This window comes from Lampetra planeri, chromosome 32 (assembly GCF_965212315.1).
Source record: "Lampetra planeri chromosome 32, kcLamPlan1.2.h2, whole genome shotgun sequence".
NCBI lineage: Eukaryota > Metazoa > Chordata > Hyperoartia > Petromyzontiformes > Petromyzontidae > Lampetra > Lampetra planeri.
Window position 1 is genome coordinate 10,523,444 of NC_136138.1, and position 21,824 is coordinate 10,545,267.

At 49.8% G+C, this 21,824-nt stretch overlaps 1 protein-coding gene across 8 annotated transcripts in view; it reads right to left on the reverse strand.

Moving 5' to 3' along the window:
* The window catches only part of LOC144729454 (forkhead box protein P1-like), a 198,892-nt gene that overhangs the window by 38,197 nt on the left and 138,871 nt on the right, over positions 1–21,824 (reverse strand). For 7 of the 8 annotated variants that reach the window (XM_078609756.1, XM_078609760.1, XM_078609758.1 and 4 more), the window contains 5 exons: positions 16,457–16,615; positions 7,753–7,887; positions 7,208–7,285; positions 2,010–2,157; positions 198–417 (listed from right to left, as the gene is read on the reverse strand). In XM_078609756.1, coding sequence (XP_078465882.1) covers positions 198–417; positions 2,010–2,157; positions 7,208–7,285; positions 7,753–7,887; positions 16,457–16,615 — 740 coding nt within the window. The remainder of the gene's footprint in view (positions 1–197; positions 418–2,009; positions 2,158–7,207; positions 7,286–7,752; positions 7,888–16,456; positions 16,616–21,824) is intronic. The other variant, XM_078609757.1, reaches the window with a different exon arrangement.

Genomic DNA, 21,824 nt, shown 5'->3' on the forward strand with positions numbered 1-21,824 from the left:
GACACAAGCCAAACCGGGACCCATTCCTGGAACCGTCCACCATGGCTCGTTTGTTGCCTGCCTACTTCTCAGAGCCGCGCAAACTTCGGGACACACGGGACACACGGTGGCGACGACGACGGTTGACGACGGCGCGGACAAACCGGGCACCGTGTTGGGCCGGGCCGGAGGCGGCGGTGGGGGGGGACGCCACTCACCCGTCCTTGCCGTGCGCCGCCGTCTGGCCTTGCCCGTTGGTGAGCGGCGAGCGGAGCGGGCTGGGCGTGGGCCGCATGCCCCCCAAGCCGGGAATCTCGGGGCGGCCGTTGGCGAGCGTGGGGCCGTCGTCCGCCTGCGCCGGGCCGCCGTGGCCCCCCCCACCGGCCTGCGCGCCCTGAATCGCCACCAGCTCCTTCCACAGCTCGGCCGACACTAGGCCTGGGGGGGGGGGGGCGGTGGGGAGGGGAGGGGTTGCGGACAAAAGTCGAGACAGTATAACATAACAAAAGGTGAAGGTGTAGCCATGCAATTCCTTGCTCATGCCACACAATTCCAATCTGGTCAGATGTATACATGTAGCCAACCATGCTCATTGGAGGTGCGGGGGAGGGACAATAAACCTAGCACAAAAAACTGTTCTAAAGAAAGTAGTTTTCATTCAAGATTATTTAAAAGTGCATAGCTCCAGTGGCTTCTTAATATCACATGGAAGAGCGTTCCAGACGGCGCAGAAGTGCATCTGAAAGCGCGCGATGCGGTGACCGTCTTTGTTCGATGGCTCGCCAAAAGCCACTGCGAGGATGACCGGAGTTCGCGTGATGGTTGAAGAGAGGTGAGGGTACCCATCTCTCCCAAGGCTTTACGCCACCACCTGCCGATCGACTTCACTGTGGTGAACCCATTTATACCGCTGGCTGGGACAGAGAGGTGGGATGATTTAAGATACTGTTTTCAACGTCCGTACCCGGACGTCGAGTGGAACCGGCGACCTCTGGATCGTAAGTGCAGTGTGCTACCCATTACACCGTGACAGCATCCCTTGCGCACATAGTAAACCCCGGTCAAGAATCTGGATACTCGGGTTAATGGTCAACCGTGAGAATCCAAATATTTAATCGTGCACATACTCCTCTGTCTCCTGTCACACGTGTGTGTGTTAGTGTAAATCTTCTCATGGAGTTGTGGCAGTTGTACAGTGATTAGTGCACTGCACGACAAACCCGGAAACTTGAGTTCAATTCCCGGCCATGATTAACATCAGCGGCAAGTGATATGCCCACCGGTTCCAGCCTGCATGCATTTCACTGTTGTGATGGGGTCTTCTCATCATTTACAGAGAGTGCTGGATTTGAATTTGTACACTTACCACTGTACCACCTCTCCCCATACACACACACACACCATTCCCCCCACCACACCCCACACAACAAAATCATCCCCCCCCCATAGCCTAAACAGACTGTTGGGGCAAGTGCTCTTAGTGAGCACCTTCCCACACAAAGACAAAGATCCCCCGTACAGGCTGAACAGAATTTTGGGGCAAGCGCTGTTCGCGAGCACCTATGAAGGCCGGCACGGCACACGAGGGAGTGAGTGGCCAGCACCACGCCCGACTGCCTTTGTCTCCCCAGTGGCGATGTTTACACACTGCACCAGGTACTCATTTGAGGCTGAATCGACCTAGGGAAGGCCCAGGACCGATTCAGATAATCGTCACTGGTGTTGGCCGGGAGCGGGGAATCCAACTCGGGTCGCCGGATTCGTAGCGCAGCGTAGCGCTGACCGTGATGCTACCACTCCCAACACCTCCCCATACGCACACAGACACACACACAGACACACACACAGACACACACACACAGACACATACACAGACACACACACAGACACACATACAAACACACACACACAGACACACACACACAGACACACACACAGACACACACAGACACACACACAGACACACACACAGACACACACACGCAGACACAGACAGGCCCCACGTCGCCACATCCCCGTGTCGCCCGTACCTTGCTGCAGAGCCTGGAGGGGGGTGTTGGCTCCCTGGCTGGGTTGCAGGGACAGCAGCCCCTGCCTCTGTAGAGACTGGATCTGCTGCAGCTGCTGGATCTGCTGCAGCTGAAGCAGTTGCTGGAAGGCCAGCTGCTGGGCCATCAGCTGGCAGAGAGAGAGGGGGGGGGAAGAGGGCAGGCGCCAAACGTTAGAGGGCCGTTGGCTTGACAGGGAAAGATGCTCTCTGGCTGTGTGCGGCGCGAGTTCGGTATTATTCCCGTTGGCTTATCGAGTGCAGTGATTGGAGGCGAGCTTCGGATGATTTCAGATGTTGGGATTATTTGGGATCATTTGGAATCACTTCCAGCGACGTAAAAAAAAGGAACATTCTTCGTGGCAACAATACTGACGTCACCCAATTCCACGTGACGCTGCTTTTTTGAGAGAAAAACCGCGGTGGTGGTGATGGCAATTTAGTGACGTCACTTCCGGCTTTTTTAGATTTATCTGAGGAAAAAAACCGTTGGATTATCCAGTATTTCGTATCTGGGCCTGATTTTTGTTTTCCAGGTTAATCACATCCCTCGTAATGATCTACGAGTATTGTGCTCATCTCGGTCATTATAATAACCCAACTCCGAACTAGAACTCTAATTCTAGGAGGTCACTGGTAGGTCACCAATGTCTAACTAACTCTCCTTTTTTTGTTGCTCCGAGGTCCGAGATCACCTGCCTCTTCATGAGTCGGCACACAATGACGATTGTCTCAACTGGACATTACGTTTGTAAGTCAATTAAACTTGCACGGCTTCACTGGAAGCACGGCCCAGCCTACCCGCGTGTTCCGCGGCTGGTGACCTTGCGATCTCCCGCCGAGTCGGGCATCCAGGAGAGGCTTTATGACGATACAGGGTGCACCGGAATGCAAGCCGGTAGCTGGTAAACAGGTTCGAGGGGGACAGGTCTTGCTAGCAGTCCGAGCCACCAGCTGCCGATGGTTCTCACCAGATGTTTCTATATCAAAGTCACCGATTGTTTCGGACGGAGAAAATGATGCACGTCAAGGAGAGAGAGAGAAAGAGAGAAGCTCTCTTATCATCCACGCTGCTCCAGACAATCAACTGGCTTAATGGCATTAAACAACCATTGCGGTGATCTCTTACTGAGCCAAGCACAGGCCATTAACGTGTTATTGTGTGGTCCACATTGTCGTCCGTTTGAGGCGAAACTTTTCTTAAATGGCCAAAGATACAAATCTGGCCAAATAATTTAACACCCGATAGCTCTTCCATTAAAAATACAGGCACCAACTCGCATACTCAAGACGAATACAAACCAGCCTTCATAAACCTAACGCAAGCATGTGGAATCCTGCCAGGGTCATGGAAAGTTTATTTAAACCGTGAACATTTTTTATTTACGCACAAAATTTAGTGCCCACTTACCAGCAGACACAACATGCCGTGGGGCAGACACGGAGGCATTGCTCTGCTAGCCGACCAGGCCAAGCGTTCGACGAGTTGTTCGGCTTTTTAGTTGCTTTTAAAACATCGGGCCGGGCTTTTTATTTTATCTTAACGTAAACGAGAACACATTGTATCTATTGCGCTTGTAACTGGTACGGTGGAAAGCCACATATCCGCCCTGACCAATGAACCGCTCATACCCAGCGCAGAATGTGTGCACAGCGGTGTAACTGTCACTTTGTACAGACGTTCTCAGATCTGACCCCTTCCACATACACAGCGACACGCAGCTAAAGCACTCTCCCCACGTCGAAAACGTCTTGCGCCTTCGATTTGTCCAGTAAACTATTTGCCCGTGGTTTTGTAAACCGTTGATTCATTATGCATAATGCATAATGAGGCAACGCACATTATACATAACGTACATTGCCTCAGTAATCCCCCCTCCCTTTTTCCCCACATGGCGCAAGAGCGCAGAAGCGTGGTCACCACATCTACGCCTCCATATTTATTAAGGACCCACCGTCTCGTATTCGCATTCATGGGCGGCTCTTGAAATAGAGTCTTTTTTTTCGAATTCGAAAAAAATGTCTCTAATTGTTATTTTGGATGCCGACTCCTGGCAAGGTTGGACTATTGTAGGTCTTGCCTACCACCCGATGGGGAGGCAAATAACTGGGTTCACTGATGATGTACAAATATCTGTTTACGCTTTGAGCAGGAGGACTATCAGAATGTAGAACCTTATTTTTGGAGTCTGCTCCTGTGAGTCAAAACAACTATCCTCCCCGCCATTATATTTGAGTTATAGGCATAGAATCGACTACATTTGTGCCAATTTTTAGCAGAATGCATATCAGTCACTCAATCACAACTGTCGACACACATTCGATGTGTCCATTGTGCAGTGTTTTATTTTACGTATCTTTTGACCCTCGATATAAACTGAAGATTCGCTTCTCAGCTCAATATTTCTTTGCGCATTTTTTTGTTAGTTCATTCACAATTTCGATTACATCTTTCACTATTTAGGTTTAGTACCGTATTACGGTTGACGCACCGTACGTTGCATTCATCTAACCGTCATGTCAGTGTCACCTCGCTCGCATTACGCTGGTGAATAGGCCCGATATAAAAAAATAGTTTTTTTGAAAGTGAAAGAAGTGTGTCGTGAAAATGGAAATAGAGAATGTTTGTTTTACTGAACGAGATTATGACTCTATGACAACATACGACATCGCCGAGCCTAACGGAGGAGGCCAGGACAATGACAAAATAAGAAGCTCTCTATGATAAGAAAGTAACAACATTATTAAAGCGTCTGCCGACCGGCATGGCAACAGCAATAAGTGCACTTAATGTTCGAGATTGCCGTGTACATTATACGGCGTGCGTTTCATATTTGAGCAGACATTCTTGGGCTTTGTGTAAAAATGGAAACATAGATAAAATATAAACTAAACAGCCCGCATTCTCAGGTGCGTGCACGTCTGGTACGATCAACAACGTGTCCCAGCAGCAGCAGCCTTAGAATAACTGGCAAAGCCCGTGATATTTTTCCCCCGAGATAGGCCGACATAGGCCCATGACTTAGAAGTAGAAGCGCCACCACAGCCCACTCTGCACTTCCGATTAGCACGGTTGGTTACCTACGAAGCGAAAAGAGTTCAACGTACAAACATATAATTTCAACGCAACACATATACATACAAGTTCAACTGAGATACACTCACAATCGTGTCCCAGGCCATGATTTTTTTAGGAGAGACCGCACGGCTGTCGGGGAACGTGCCGCTTTCATCCCACTTTCAACTTGGAAACTCTTTTTATTTTACTGGGTTTAAGCCCCACTGAGCTCTACACCTCTTTTCAGAAGCGACCTGGCCACAACTGATTGCTCAACGAGGCTGCCTAAGCCACGTGGACATTTATAGCAGCCAAACACTCTAAAACGCACGTTAGACTCTAAATGTGGAGGGAAAAACCGGAGAACCCGCAGAAGAATCCACGCGACCACGGGGAGAGAGACATTCAAATTCCAAATATACAGCAAAAGTCAGGGTCGGGATCGAATCCACAACCTCCTGCATACCGGGCAAGGTGGTTAACTTCTCGCCACCGTGGCACCCGCCATGCGAGTGCGTGAGACCTCGTATGCAACCCAATGCAGGCTGACCAAATACATAAAACTTTGAAAGTGAACAAGTACGTAGATTTCTGAATGTACCGTATCGGACGGGATCATGGGGGGTGGTGGTGGGTGGAGAGCGGGGTGGCTCGAATCGGCGATTCGAGAGAGGTTTGCGCAGCCCTAACACCACGTTCTAATTTTACCGCTGTCCTTTGCGCAAGCGGCCTGGTATGTAAACATGCACCAAAGCGTGCACGCAGACACTTTCCCATGGCTGAAGAAAAACAGAGTGGGGGGAGGGGGGGGCACCCCCCAATGGCCTTCAGTCACTAAACCACCCCCCACCTCCACCGCCGTTGTATGTGGTTTTAATAAACTGACTACCCACTGCGTCCAGATTCACAAAGGAGTCCTTTCCATGCTTGTACCTCAAGCTTTTCTCTCGCACAGCCTGCTTTTGAAAGTCCATTATCGTTTCCCCCCCCCCCCCCCCCATTCTTCTCATGTTTTATACGGACTTTTTTGGATTATTATATGATTTTCATCGTTCGGTAATGAATAAAAACAGGGTGCAAGCATGCCTTCAGAGTTCTCTACGGAATTCCGTTTGGGTAGCTGTGCAGCACACTACAATAGAGCGCACACCAGCGTCGGACGCGTAATAGAGGCGATCATAATTGAACGAGTGGCCGATGTTTTTATTATAACGATTAAAATGTAGTTCCATAAAGGGATAGCAAGACAAAATTTGGCACAAGTGTAGTCCAATCTATGCTTATAGCTAGAAAAAAAAACCGTTGGTTATCGGTGCCTGGCAAGTGTTGAACCAATGCTGCTGCAATTACGCACTCCCAGAAGGCAGTGTGACTGATACGTGAAAATGCGTTTAAATGTCGTGTGAGGCACAGATATGGGAAGGAGGAGAATTGTCGGCTTATTTATTTCGTATTACCGCACGCGTGATCTTCATTTTTGTGTGTGTGTGTGTGTATATTTATTCGCAGTGTTCAATGAGGGGGAGGATAACATTAGCGCAAAACCTGGCAAGGGAAGACACTTAGTAAAAACGGTGCCGATAGGCAGCACGCCAGCTCACCCCTCCGCCTCCTCCTCCTGCCACAACCTTATTTCGATTATTTGGCTGCTATAAGTTTCCACGTGATAAGCCCACGTCGTTGAGCTATCACGTGTTGGCAAGTCGCTTATGAAAAAGAAGCTAATAGCTCAGTGGGCTTTACCGAGTACAATTTTTATAGTGTAAAAATTGTGTAAATGCTTACCCCGAGCTCTCAATAATCTGATAGTGTGCTGTCTTTGAGTTGTACGCCTTTTGGCGTCATCTGGTCCAACACCAATGGAGACTAGGCTCTAAGAAAAGTTGTCTCGGGTGTGGACCAATCAACTTCAAGGACAGTGCATATCATTATCATCATCAGAGTTGTTTCTTTTTGATTGCATTTTGACTGCTTGTGTTGTGGTTATTGCAAACATGATGCCTTGTATAAAGGTGTCAGTTTTTGTACCAGTTGAAAGGGTAAAAACCTGTTACTATATTTTGCCACTGGTAAAGGAGGTCTCATAGTTTAGTTTTTGTTTTATTTTCGTGCGATTTGCTTACCTTTCCTATACTTTGCACTCCTGTCGTGTTTTGGTTTAGTTTGCTGTTGTTACTTTCTGAACCGCCCCGACAGGACATCTGTAAAAAAAAGAGCTTTATAGCTCATCGGATTCCTCCTCCGGCATAAGTAAATATTCCGATTCTGATAAGGGGTAGTACGGCACCGCAGCGAAAGGCAGCGGTGCGAGCCGTGGGACGCCTCCAGGCGGTGAGCACAACTGGAGAAAGGGGGGGGGGGGGGGCCTCCCTGCCGGAACATTGTCCAGCCGAGGGGGGAGAGGGGCGAGACCCCGTGTCCTCCGGTTAAGAGCCACCGCGTCCGTTCACGTGCACGAGCGGGTAACACTGCACACCGCCATCTCCTGGCCACCACGCGGCGTCACGTCTACAACAGCCGGCGGGCCGTGTGCGCTCATTCGTCAGGGCGCTATCCAGGCTCGCGCCAGCTTAGCTTTCTGGGATTTTACAAGACTGCGCGTGCTACCGCTGCCGGTGCTGCTGACGCCGCCGCTGCGTTTGCCACCGCCGCGGAAGCCAATCGTTACCTCCTTTTGCGCCTTGCTGGCCACCTGCTGCTGCGCCTGCTGCTGCACGTGTGCCTGTTGCTGGACATGCTGCTGCTGCAGCAGCTGCAGCTGGGCTTGCTCCTGCTGCTTCTTGTAAAACTCCTGCAGCTGTTGCTGTGGATCGGCACAACGCGCGCCAGCGTTAGGGTTAGCGATAAATCGTCAATCGTAGCTATGATCATAATTTAAACTTGTAACGCGCACCGGCAATCGCTCGCTTTCGAAGAGAGATAACGTACGTATGTGTGTATGTTGAACTTCTTTCACACAGTACGTAACCAACCATGCTAATTGGAGGTGCGGGGAAAGGACAACAAACAAGACACGACTCAAAGGGGCGAGGAGAAATCACAGACGAGGGGGGAATGGCGGCGACAGTCAGGCGGTGAGCCGGTGTCAGATTCCCCCTCCGAGCTCTGCGGTCCTATATCTATATTAAGGTGTTATCCTGTCAGTTAATGAGTGTTTGCATGTGGCAGGAAACTGGAGCACCCGGAGAAAACCCACACATGTAAGGGGGAACGCTGTATCCCTGTACAGAAGGCGATTAGTCCACTTTCTCCTGGCGAGCCAGCGTATATATGGCACCTCGACACAACACTGGGGGGAACTTGGGCGTGGTGGGGGGGGAGGATTTTGAGCAAGTCGGCATCGGAGGGTCAACGAATCAGCCCCCTCACAATTCGGTTAACCGTCAAGATTTGGGGTGGCGATTTCATTCGAGAAGGAATGCATTTGTCTAACGCAGTGACGAGGGTAACGGCCTCTTGTGGCTGGAGGGTGCCACATGAAACCATTGCGTGCAAAATAAGAATATGTTTAACCCTTTCCGAGGTGGTGTCAAGATGTTCATGCCCCCAAATATTAATATTTTGCAAGGGATCAAGTAGCGCATTAACCTATTCCTATTTTTTCATACTTTGATACTGGCAAAAAGGTCCCATTTCACTGCGTACGGCTTATACAAATAATTGGCACTGTTATATTTAAGCATTATCACAATCCGCTGCTGGATGAAGGCCTCCAAAAACCGCCGCCACCTCATGCGATACTGTAACGATCCACCAAACATGTGCACACGGGCTGATTTCACCACTCCATCTCCTGCGTCGGACATCATTCCATTCCTCAGCTTTTATAGACACATGGTTACACATGTTCGAAAATATCGATTCTGAAAGGCAGGTGAATGGATGTACATGTTCTGAGCTTAACAATCGATGCCAATCGATAGGCGTTACACCCCTATTCAGCAAGCTCTCCAGTTAAGCACGTTTGAACGGAGTACCTACTGTTTGATTCCTAATGTGGCCTCGTGATAAATTGTGCCTTGCATGAACAACTAGGAATGTAATGATGAACCCTCTTCCACCCAGTGATTCAATCATATTTTTCTTTGTGTGTGCTAGTAGCAGCAGAGACGGGCTCACAAACTCAGAAGTTTATCATGAGAATTTTATTTCCCGAGTAAAATCCCCTTGAGTCATCGGCTCTTGGTCAAGGGCAACTCGGCCGGCAGACGAAACCCACTTACTGTGACTGCCGTTTCCAGGTGACAATGCGGCCACAGCAGATTTACAAGTTTCACGGATATTAACGGAGCTATTTTCACCCTTGCCCCCCAAGTTCACGTGCGCGTCGCAATGCCCATCGCCATGCCCATCTAAGAAATTAGATTTGTTCCGAGCAGCGCAATTAAGTTTGCAAGTTCATGAAAAAAAAACTTTCAGATTTAGCCCATGAACACTGGCGCAAAATTATCCACTCCTGTAAATTATGCCACGGTGTCTTTTTAATGACCACTGGAGTGGAAGATGGCAGCCTTCATGCGGCCCACTCCATTAAGGGAGAGATCACGACGAATGGCGTCAACACGGCAACTGAACATCGATCATCGATCTCCCGCTCTCCGGAGCAACGACGAGACTCACAATGACCACCTTCCGGCTCAAAGGTGCATCGTGACAATGCCTACGACGTCGTCAAAACGAACTGCGCTATCGGATTACGTACGTCATCGATGTCTCTACCGATTATCGGTTCCGTTACTCGACCCGAGGGGACAAGATGAAAATTGCTGCAAAAAGAGGTCTTACCTCCGTCCCCACATGTGCCGCATGACAGGAGGTGATGGGCGGAGCTTGGTGACATCATTGGCATCACCAGCCGCGTCACGCTGGGCGTGGCTCGTAAGAGGTTTCCCGCCTTCAGGCGGCAGCTTTTGTGGGACGGCGACCACTTTTAAAAAGTGGCCCGGAGTAATCGACCACCAAAAAAAGGTGCCGATTACAACATTTAGTTGATTAAATTCAACACCTAGGCCTTTGTGACCCCGTATTATAATTCATAATAGATTTTTTTTTTGCCCACATCGTGGAAAGTACGATCGTGCCTAAAATCCAATTGTGAATCTCATTTTCGTCGATAAATCGACGGACTCGCCCCGGCCGTAGAGCCGAAGCCGGTGAACCGGCGGCAACCCGACTCGGCGGTGACCGTAGTCTCCCGCTGGTGGCGCGTCAACAAAAATGCGCTCACTTATTTTTTTCCCCAGACGGTGCCACGCGCGACTTTGTCCGGGCTTGCTCTCTGTAACAGTAGGCCATTGTGCGCTCGTGCTGAAGCAATCGTTATTTAGCAACCCCCACGGTGATAAATCAGAGAGCCCCTTTACCTAAAGTGGACACTACGCTGTTATTGCCGCTCGGCTTTGCATTACTCTGGGGGGGGGGGGCATGAAGCCCAATATGTGGGCGACAACACGGCAATAAACGGGTGCATTTTAAAATGCACAATGCCTAAAACTGTGCCACCCAATGAGCCACAGATGCACTGGCGTACCCTAGCAGCGTGACCCAAATTGCTCCCCCTTCTCCGTTGTTTTCTACTGCGGTGACTGCAATCGGTGGGCAATGTGAAACAATGGTGTGGAATCTTTCGAATCTACCGCGAATAATTTATCGCGGATTAAATGAACGAACATCAATGCTTTCTACAAACGCGAAGATGACGTTGCGCATTTTGTTCATTCGCTGGCCCTAGCAAAGTGTGGGCCACAGCAACAGTCTGAGTGAAAAATTCAAACGTTCACAATGTAAGGTGCAACGTCAGTGTTATTATTATTATCATTGTCGTCGTCGTTGTTGATGTGTCACTAATTCAGTTGGGAACGTGGAGAGTAGAGGAGGGACACAGCCGATGTTTCCCAGCAATCAGGGGCTTGCTTCACGGTGGCAGTAGAGATGTGGGCCACCCAATTCCACAGACGCAATCTGGCAGGTCGCCCGAAACAAGGCAAAGACGAGGTTTGATTTAGGAAAAACCAGAATGAAGTCATCGGTGCGACCTCTGTGTAGGAGTTGACCGAGCCACGCTATGACATCACGCGTGACCGCTACACAGCGGATTTTGCCATCGGTTTCAGCGTAAAAGAAATGGCTTCCCAAAATCCCGCGTGGGCCGGTGAAGTGGTTAGTGGACGCCGACCGTAAAAAAAAAATTTTTACGAGAAAAACATTTTTGTTAAAGTTATTTTGGGTTATCAAACGATAAAAAGTGGAAATGATCGCAAATTTTTAAGCTTGCAGACTTACAAATCTCTAAAACAATACAAATCTAAGTGTACTGATGAAGCCACAAAACTTGCATCTGTGAAACCCAGCAGACTGCGGGGTCCGTGGACTCTCTGAAACAATCGTCCGCGGCAGTCCCCGCTGTCTGGACCACCATCCCGCGGCACTATGGCAACAGAGTTCAACCCACGCCGACTGTCCCCGACTTTCCAGAGACACGTAGAGGCCCCACCTCCATCGCCTGGAGGCCCCAGCTCCGCAACTCAGAGTCACGGTTAAATACGTCCGTGAAATGTTGTGAAAATTATACGTTGCGTTATTATTATTGTTCGTAATAAAAGGTTTTTTTGGGGGTTAGATCGCGTAAATATAAATGTGTCATTCACCCACCACCACCTGACACAGCTAATTAGTAGGGTTTGTCACGTGAATAAAACGTGCCAATTATGTACTACTTCAGCACACCAGTGTGTTGGAGAATAAACCCACAACATTTACAATTTGAGTCCGACATTTAGCTGGTGATTACAAACAGCTTCATCAGGCGATTTGCCAGAAGTTATATTTACGTGATCTTACCCAAAGAACATTTATTATGGGTAATATTGGTCGCAAAAGCCTACGTGTTAAGCATTATTATTAATTTGCACGCATGTATCCACCGACTTAGACGAAATAACCATCGCGCAAATCTGGCTTGGGTTTTCTTCAGAAAACAAACAATAAAATATCTCTCGGCGATTCCACCCCCGCGCTGAGACAACCTCGGCAAGAACCGAGCCACGCGTCGCTGCCGGCGACTTGGGGAAAGCTGAACGGCGTCGACCGGATCCCGTTCAACGCCAGGCAAGTCGGCGAGCGCCGGTTGCGCACGTGTGTACTACCGCCAATGACAAAGTGGCAGCCAGAGGAGGGGACGCGCGCCTGAGAGGACGTCCACCGTGAAGCCGGAGCGATGAAATCAAACCACTCCAAACAATATTTATTTCACCGGGTAAGGGCCCACACTGAGCTCCTACAAACAGCTCTTTTTCAGAAGTGACCTGGCCACAAATGATCGCTCGACGGAGTGGCTAATCACGTGGAAATTTATCGCAGCCAAATACTCCGAACGCATGTTTATTCTAAATGTGGAGGGAGAAACTGGAGGACCCGGAGAAAAATCCACGCGACGACGGGGACAACATGAAACTCCAAGTATACAGCAGCCGTCAGGGTCGGAATCGAACCCACAACCTCCTGCATACCAGGCGATGTAGTTAACATCTCACCACCATGGTGCTCAGCTTGTATCCAAGAGCTACATGGACCGCTGGCATTACAAAATCGCGAGAGATGGCGACAGCTGGAGGAGGCCTTCAATCCAGCAGTGAATAAATCTTGGCCGATGATGATGACGATGACCGATTTGGCTAAAGCGTAAATATATTAACCTTAAGAGGGAGCTGAAGGATGTTGCATCTACAGGTGCGGCGTGCTGTGTGGGAAGAGCTCAGAATTGTGGCACAAATGTGTGAGAAGCGGACCGCCTTGGGCAGTCCCCCATGTCAGTGACATAGAACGGACTAATCAACTCTCAGTGGGGGGCGACAAGCGCACATTGTGGGAAACCTGTTTGTGGGTTCAGAGCTGAGCAAAGATGACACAGTGTGTGGGGGCATGCCGGCAAAGCGACAGCAGCTGAGGTTGGAGACACTGGACTGCCAGCTAGCGACGTCACGACACGATCGCAGAGACTCACGGTCCACCCCACTACCCACGCTGCCAGAGGATTCCGCCAGAAGTTTGGCATCTGATGATTCACTTGCCCACCCACCCCTCCAGATTCCTTTTCTTCCACCATCGGCGATTCAACGAAATGTCACCATTCGGTGTGTCGCGGTTTGAGTCCGAGAACGTGGTGTGGTCTTTTTTTACTTCTTAATCGGCTGTCTCATTTGTATTTTGTATTTTGCTTGCTCTGTCTTCGTGAGCACAGCTTTAGTGCAACTCAAAGGCTTCGAATGTAACATTGTATATTAATTTGCATTATGGTACATAATTGATTCTTACACACATAGTATAGTATACATGAGTGTAAGGATCAACTTCATGTCAACGTATTTCTCCGGCCAGTCTCAAAAGTCTCACGTCTCGCACGGCGAACTCATTCAGTGCGTGGCTCCTGCTGACGAGTGTGAGCTGGTGCTCATATGCAGCGGCAGCCCTGTGCCAATTCCACATTCCTATGACAAGGACCAGTGTCTTTCACATGACAACCTCGGCTGAAGTCCCACAGAACGGTTGGCATTTTATCGACACCGGATGGTTTATGATTATATCATTTAGCAGAATAATAATGATTACGTATAGCTCTTTGTCAATCCAGTACTGGATGAAGACCCTCTCTACACACAATGTTGTTCTTCCATACTGCACCATACTGGTCAGAGCGAATCGGAGAATTGGTTGGGGGGGTGGCGGGGTACAGGGCTGGTTCAGATATCACTCGCCACCAATGTTATGTGTGGCTGGAAATGAAACTCATGTCGCCGGGTTCATAGTGCAGTGCGCTAACCACTGCTCTCCAGAGGTAAATATGAATGCACATATTAAACGTGTACTTGATCCGTTCAATTACGAAGCTCGTCCGTTCTTCAATATCGACAGCATTAAGGGAACAATTACGTAAGATAGTGCACAAGTAATGGCATCAGACAGCTGTGCGCATAAAAAAAAATCTAATCTTTAAATTACTCCCCAACAGATGGCACAATCGATGCTGTTTAGAGCTGCCATGGCTCCGACATTTTTCGGGAATCACAGTAATTAAGTGTCATCGAGTGTTTTCACGATCACATTTAGTGAAATGTAACTTTTCGAAGGATTTTTCATTACCATCATCGCAGTGATTCACTCAAGACCACAAACGCACGGTCACGGAACTCACTGTCGCGGGCGCCGACTCACATCAGGGTCGTAGAGCCATCGGAGCCGCAACAATTCTGTGGCATTATGTTCAAGCAATCGGCTGCAATGTAATCACCTCCTTTTTGTGAAATCCATTACTTTGGCCCCTTTACAAATAGTGGCCAACCACCCCTTCTCCCCCTTCTCCCAAAGATGACAAAACCCCCTATGAGCCACAGTGTCACGTGGCTGCTGCTGCTGGTGATGATGTAGATGAGGTCCATCGACCTCCCGTCAAACGGCACACAAGTAGGAGCAGAGGCGAGAACTCGTCATGTTTTGTCGGTTCATCAGAAAGGTTAATGACGAGAGAGCCCCCCCCCCCCCTCGTCTGCCCATTCAGCCTGCCCGGCTCGTTACGGCAGAAACCACGGACGAGCTGGAAGGGGGCAAGCCAGATGCCGGCGGCCAATGGCCAAACGGCTGCCCAAGTTTCCAAGCGGTCAAGAAATTGAACCGATTATTTTTTATCGGTAGAGAAATCTATTTCTTAACAGTTTGATGGCCCCAGTTAACATTCCATTTTAGAATCACTATTTTAGTTTTTGTCTTTACCATTTGACCCACTAGCTTGGACATTAGCCTTCAGGTGACATTGGCAGCCAAAGTGCATGAATCCTGAATAATCGGTTCGTGTACCCACGATCTAATGCACGCACCGCGGACGTTGGAACGGATGTCACCCAATGAAACAGACGCATCCGTACGTGCCTACGATGCAACGCTTTGGTCGTCCCTATTCATCAATTTCAACCGTGTTGGAAAAGTAACTTGTAAAATGGGCCATCGGTGTGAAACTTGCAAGGGAAGGCAAACTTTAAAGGATACTTTGCTCAAACACTCTCTCCATTGCTACGGATCCGACCTACATCAACATGTGTCCCAATTACGTTCACTGAGCACATCATAATTGCTTTAAATGTCACTTAATATTTCGCAATCTTTCAAGTTAATTTGCCGTTCATTCTTTCTTCATGTGACTCCCCCCCCCCCACCGCTCCCATTCCATAGGACAACTTTGCACGTTTTCGAATTTCCTTTAAATTGCCATGAAAATAAATAACAGCGCACACAATAGGGAAACGACGGCACATGCAAATATATACATTTAAACCGCCTTCCCTTTCCATAACGCTGGCTCGGGAACACACCACACTGACGTTGTCCGTGGAGACAGCGGGCGGAGAGTCCCATCAAAGGGAAATTGTGAACGAGTGAAGCTGTCCATGACAGAAACTCATTCGGCATTTCGCGTCGTTTTCCAACAACAACAGGCAACGATAAAAAAAAATTGAAATTCTGGATGGGTTTTTATTTTTTTCCGTCAAAGGCCCCAAAGGCCGTTCAAGACAAATCCCGCCAATGGCTTCGTCAACTGCAGTATGACGTCGTATACACGACTGTCACGACCGATTAACTGCCCACACACGCAGTGCACTATTTGGGCTCGGTTGTAGCTGTCATGTTCTACAGACGTTCACGGATCTGACCTTTTTAACAAACGACCACGTGTTCCTGAACTCTCGATGATCGGCTCGCTTGTGAAGCACAGTCACGCATTTTACTCGATGCTCAGAGCAAAGTGCTAACTTAATTTTTTTGCCCAGTGTCCTATGTACGTACGCATGTTGAACTTCTTTCGCACCGTACATAGCCAACCGTGCTAATCGGAGGTCCTATTTGTGCACGGTAGTGTAACAGTGGTTTTCAGGACACGCTCACACATCCGACCTTTTCACAAATTCTCTGCTTACGACCATCGACCAGGTAAATATTCCACGTGCATCCTTTCGTAAACGTTTATCTCCGAAACTGTGACTTATCGTAGTGAGCTGCTTACAGCCAGGTGTGATCTAGCTACTTTTGCAGTCTGGATCATGCCAACAAAGACACACACACGCACACCTGAAGGAGCATTCGGGTGCCTGTATGAGACAGTACAGCAAGTAGGATGTTGGCATTTCTATGCAGGGTTTTGAGTGCTTTCTCGTTGTACACGCGGATTTTCCCCGGGTGCTCCGTTCTTCTAGCACATTCCAAACGCTCATTACCTCCGATTAGCACAGTTGGCTACGTATGGTGCGAAATAAGTTCAACGTACATCCAAAACGGAATTGGGTCGAACGTCCCAACGGAAATCAAGCATCCCGCACCGAGCCCACCTGTTGCAGCGCTATGGCCTGCTGCTGTTGCTTGTGTAGTGCGGCCTGCAGCTGTTGGGGCATCGTCAGGCTCTGCTGTTGCTGCTGCTGCTGCTGCTGCAGGAGCTGCTGTATCTGCTGCACACTGAAGACCTGCGGGGTCATCATGGCAACAGGCACCTGGGGACAAGAGACAGCGGGCGGCCGCAGTGTCAAGCATCAGCCACTCCTTGGTCCAGCTTACAATAAAGCGGGTAAGTAAGCATTGTAGCTTGTCCTCCTATACACAGCGGATGAGAGCCAGAGCAGAATGCAAAACAGACAAAAGCGGAATGCATCGTTACTCATTCTGTTTCGTCGTCATCAGTCAAGTTTAATCCACTGCTGTATGAAGGCCTCGCAAAGCCACTGCCACCTCTCACGATGCTGCAATGTAGCAATCAGTTTAGAGTTGAACATTTGTTCAAAGTTGCTTAACATTGACTGTGTCACGCACCCTCCCCACCCCCCATCTTATAAACAAGGTCACGCTAAAAATGCTTCCTAGATTCGTCACCCACCAACACCCACATCAAATCAGATGAGTTTGAGATTCACCGATTCTCCGACTGCACTCGGCGACAGAAAGTCAACGAATAACCAATCATTCGTGCATCATATCAATTGCCTTGAAAAAAAAACAGTATACAGCGCCCTCAAGTGAACACGCCTGATCTTATCTTATCACCCATCCACGCACAGTTCCGTACCCACGCTTCGTTAGCATCAATGACGATTGTCCGATGGAGAAAAAACTGGCCCCACCGCAGGAATGTGGAATTTCGAGCACTGGCTCCGGGCCATTAATAGAGATCCATGTTTGTAGACGTGCGATGAACTTCTTTCGCGCCGTACGTAGCCAACCGCAGTAATCGGAGGTTGCGGGAGGGGGGGGAGAACAACGAGCCCCAGTTGCTCAGTTGCCCAGTTGCTCGTTTCGAGCGCAGAGACAACTTTCACTCGGCTTCGGCTACCCGCAACGCTGACCGCGAGCGGCTGCCGTGATCCGAAGCGGACTCGCCGCTGCACCCTTCTTGGAGACCAGAAAGCGAAAAAACATTCCGCAAACAAATCCAGGACGACCGCACGCGCACGGATAGAACGCCGGCTGGAGGCACGTTGACAGGCATATCTTGCGGAGCACAGAAACGGGAAACAGAATCTTGTCCCTGGAGAGGTCACGTGACTCCCGTCCCCTCACGGCACACACACACACACTTCTGCCCACACCACCACATTTGAATGAATCCACAAATATATACGGCGCGTCTCCCGTGCTTGCGTGCTCGCGTTCGTTTGCGTGGGTGAACACAGCGGCGTAGATGCAACTGTGCGGAGCCAGAACAAAAAGAGGCTGATGTTGAATCAAGTTTGATATCTTTTCACGAGCACCAACAACATTAAACAGGAGAAAATCGTTGCTTACCGTGGATTTTCAAAGGGTGGCTGCAACGTCAGTGGGAGAGTTTGCGCCAGAGCTGCCGGCTGGAGCGACGGACGCTCCCCGGAACGGTGGAAGAGAGCGCGGGCCTCGTGTGTTTTGTGTTTGTTTGTCGCTAGCGTGCCGCGAGACGCATTTTCAGGCGACCGGGCAAGGCGAGTTTTAAGTCGCAAACAACCGTATTGTGCGTCATGAAAGAAAGGTGGTCACATTTTCTTGGCCTCTGGCGGACCGCGCGTGCAACAAAGAGGGATTTATTTATTTTGTTAACCCTCCCCCCCCACTGGTCACGTTCGCCCCCACCCCGTGTGTTTCTGTGGTGTTGACACAACAAAGTAAAGCCTTAAATTAAGGAATACCGATGATATTTTCACCATCTGTGTACATTAAAGCACCGGCACCCTCTCCCCATCATCCCGAGTTTAAAACAAACATACCATCGATCACGATTAAATTCATACGTGAAACAAAGATGTCTCACACACACACACTAGGAAGTCGGATTCTCTCCTTGCGCTGGAGGCTGCTGACAGGGTAACCGCATTTCTTAAGAACACACATATCCACCGACCTTTAGATCAACATTCTGCTGAAGCCACCCAAAGTAATTCTCAACTTATTTTTTTGTGCGATCGCCTACGTTATTCGTATTTCAAGGGTGCACGCTTTCTCAATCGTGACCTTCATGCCGGTTCTCATATCACGTTTTCAGAGAACGCGAGCGCGCGACGTTTCCTTTTCACCTTTTGCCGATTTTAGCCGCCACCCAGGGCAGAACGCCAAATAAAAATAGACGGCGTAGAATTCTGTGAAGAAAACGGCGGCTCGCGCCTGCTATACGGCAAGGCGAGTTTACACGGAGCGTCGCTTGAAAGCATTGCGTGGAGGATAGGAGGGAGTTTAAAAAGAAAAAAAGTTGTACACCTTAAAAGGCTTTAAGGTCGTAGGGCTTTCCAACGGCAAATGCCACTCCAGACATGAATTCGTGCCATTCAAGTTCAACCGCTGGACAGAGGGCACGAGAGTGAAATGACGGAACGAAGCAACAGCAACAACAAAAAAGAGGATGAGGAAAAGGGGAAAGGGCGCAAGAGGCAGCTGGTGGTGGGCAGAAGGGCTCGCAGAGGAGGGAGTGTGGTGGAGGGAATGGTGGGGGGGGGATTGCAGGCCACAGGATCGGACAGAGTGCAATTGTTGCAAAATTGAGCAAGGCTACTGGGGCCATCTTTCCGGCATCTGACCCTCACTGCCCTCTGCTTCCTCTCGCAAGAGCTCGATTCTCAGACACACGCGCGCACGCACATACACACACACACAAAATCTCACGCAAAAAAACATTTGAACCAAAGAGAGAATAAACTCGGCAGACATCCACATTCGCGACAGCGTGCGTCTCTCTCTCTCTCGACGCTCCATAGGAAGCGAACGGCGGCGCCCTGGCACTAAAGGGTCGAGTGCAGGCAGGAGGCAGAGAACCTGTGGCGCAAGCAGAAGGTCATGGATTTAAACCGTGACTTTTTTTTGATGGAGTCAATAAAAACAACAACAATTCTGTGCAAGGCAATGAAGTTTGTCCCATGGACAAACAAGGTTCCGTCATGGAAATGCGTTCGTCGCTGGTTTCAAGAACACCGGCAGAGAAGAGATTCCCGTGTGAAATTGAAAACTCGTTTCTTTCGAACTGCCTCTTGTGTTTAGTTTCTTGGCCTTACCCCGCGCCTCCAATTAGCGCGGTCGGCCACGTACGGTGCGAAAGAAGTCCAACGACAACATTGAAGTTAATGTGACGGGATCCATAGCTTTTGAGTGCCGGTCACAAAACAACAAAGGCCCTTTGACTTTCTGAACGATCACGTAAATCCCTTTGGGAAAAAAAAGCAACGCCAAAGTTATTCAGAACTTAATAAAAAAAAATAAGCTCACGAGCGTGAGAAAAAAGCTTTACATTTTATAAAAATACCCAAAATATATATATATACAAGCAGCCGTATTGAGATGGAGCTGCAATGAGACACTATGTAAATCCACATTGTACCGCAGTATACACACGCATGTACACACAAATACGTCCACGCAGCACACATACAAACGGCGGCGTGGTTTACGACAAAGCTAAAAAGAATGATGAGATGGCACCGAGATCATCATACAGTACAACACACAATGCATTTGTTGTTGCCCGCCTGTGTGAATGAAGAGGCATTCTGGGAAGGAGGAGGGGGGGGGGAGAAAAAAAGAGTTTGAGAGGTGAAGAGGCTTCAAAGGGGGGTGGTGGCGGCAGGGCCTCGGGGACCGGCTCAGGTCAACGGGAAGAGAGGAGGAGGAGGGGACGTCTCAAGTGCATTCCTCGCCCAAGGCTACCGTGGCCCTCCCCCCCCTCGCGCCTGTCCACCCCCTCCTCTCCCATGGCCACCCACTCCATCCCCCCCACCTCTCCTCCCATCCTCCACAAACCCCACTGGGCTCTCGTCTCTCCCCTCCCGACACCCCACTCGCCCAATCGCACCCCACCTGCCCCCTCACCTTGAGCCCCTTGTTCTCGATCTCTAATTCTCTCTGCCGCGTGTCCCCCCCCTCCTCTCTGCCCCCCCCCTTCCTCCCGACTCCCCAAAACTTTTGCAATCTCCCACCCCGGTACCGTTCACCGGTGTCTCCCCCCACCCCCTCCTCGCCCTCCATCCATCCCCGTCCCCCCAAAATGTGCACTTAAAATTCCGAGCAGGTTCAGCGGCTCGGCTCTTCCGACTGCTGCGGAGGCCATGTCACAACCCACGCACACACACGCAAGAGAGTGTGTATGTGTACGTGTGTACGTGTACGTGTGTGTGTGTAAGTGTGTACGTGTGTGTGTGTACGTGAGTGTGTACGTGTGTGAGTGTGTACGTGTGTGTGCGTACGTGAGTGTGTACGTGTGTGTGTGTACGTGTGTGTGTGTGTACGTGAGTGTGTACGTGTGTGAGTGTGTACGTGTGTGTGCGTACGTGAGTGTGCGTACGTGAGTGTGTACGTGTGAGTGTGTACGTGTGTGTAAGTGTGCGTGTACGTGTGTGTGAGTGTGTACGTGTGTGTGTGTACGTGAGTGTGTATGTGTGTGTGTATGTGTGTGTGAGTGTACGTGTGTGTGTGTACGTGTGTGTGTGTGTACGTGTGTGTGTACGTGTGTGTGTACGTGTGAGTGTGTACGTGTGTGTGTGTACGTGTGTGTGTGTACGTGTGTGTAAGTGTGTGTACGTGTGTGTGAATGTGTACGTGTGAGTGTGTACGTGTGTGTGTACGTGTGTGTAAGTGTGTGTGTACGTGTGTGTGTAAGTACGTGTGTGTGTATGTGTGTGTGTATGTGTGTGTGAGTGTACGTGTGTGTGTGTACGTGTGTGTGTGTGTGTACGTGTGAGTGTGTGAGTGTGTACGTGTGTGTGTGTACGTGTGTGTGTAAGTACGTGTGTGTGTGTGTGTACGTGTGTGTAAGTGTGTGTGTACGTGTGTGTGAATGTGTACGTGTGAGTGTGTAAGTGTGTGTGTACGTGTGTGTGTAAGTACGTGTGTGTGTACGTGTGTGTACGTGTGTGTGTGTATACGTGTACGTGTGCTTATGGGGAGCGGCAATGTAGCGGTCAGCGCGCTGCGCTATGAACCTGGCGACCCGGGTTCGATTCCCGCTCACGGCTAACACCAGTGACGATTATCTGAACCGGTCCTGGGCCTACCCTAGGTCGACTCAGCCTTAAATGAGTACCTGGTGCGGTGTGTAAACATCGCCACTGGGGAGGCAAAGGCGACCGGGCGTGGTGCTGGCCACCCACCGCCACGTGTGCCGTTCCGTCCTTCATAGACGCTCACTAACAGCACTTGCCCCGACAGTATCTTTCGGGATCTTTGTCTTTGTATGTACAGCGTGGGGAGCGGAGTGAC